The 474-nt window shown below is 75.5% G+C and overlaps 1 protein-coding gene across 1 annotated transcript in view; it reads right to left on the minus strand.

Annotated features, from left to right (window-relative positions):
* Positions 1-407, minus strand: part of MFSD4A (major facilitator superfamily domain containing 4A) — a 30,740-nt gene extending 30,333 nt beyond the window's left edge. The window contains exon 1 of the mRNA XM_035010214.1: positions 127-407. Coding sequence (XP_034866105.1) covers positions 127-356 — 230 coding nt within the window. The 5' untranslated portion in view covers positions 357-407. The remainder of the gene's footprint in view (positions 1-126) is intronic.
* Between the last annotated feature and the right edge of the window lie 67 nt (positions 408-474).

Here is a 474-nt window from a genome sequence, read left to right on the forward strand (position 1 = left end):
AAGGGAAAGGAAGGGAAGGGAAGGGAAAGGAAGGGAAGGGAAGGGAAGGGCCGGCGCGGCCGTGCCGAGGAGCGGCGGGGGTGGGGGCTGGGGGGCTGCGGGGCTCCGGGCGGGCCGGGCACTCACGTCCTCTTGAAGACGCCCCCGAGGGCGCTGCCCAGCAGGAGGCAGAGCTGCTGCGAGAAGAAGACCCAGGAGATCTGGGGCAGGGAGCTGTGCGTCTGGCAGCGCAGGTCCAGCAGCGTGGGCCCCAGGAAGGCGATGCACAGGCCGAAGCTGAAGAAGACGCTCCAGTAGGTGAGCGTGGGCTGCAGGTTGCGGCGGAGCAGCCCGGACACGCGGCCGTCGCAGCCCATGGCCCCGGCTGGCGGGCTGGCGGGCTGGCGGGCTGGCGGCGGCTGGCTCCGCGCGCGGGTGCCCGAGTGCCGCGCCGCGCGCGGGAGGGCCGGCCGGGCCCGGGGAGGCCGGCGGCCG

The sequence above is a fragment of the Mirounga leonina genome, unplaced genomic scaffold, assembly GCF_011800145.1.
Source record: "Mirounga leonina isolate KUSES-001 unplaced genomic scaffold, KU_Mleo_1.0 Mir_154, whole genome shotgun sequence".
Taxonomy (NCBI): Eukaryota; Metazoa; Chordata; class Mammalia; order Carnivora; family Phocidae; genus Mirounga; species Mirounga leonina.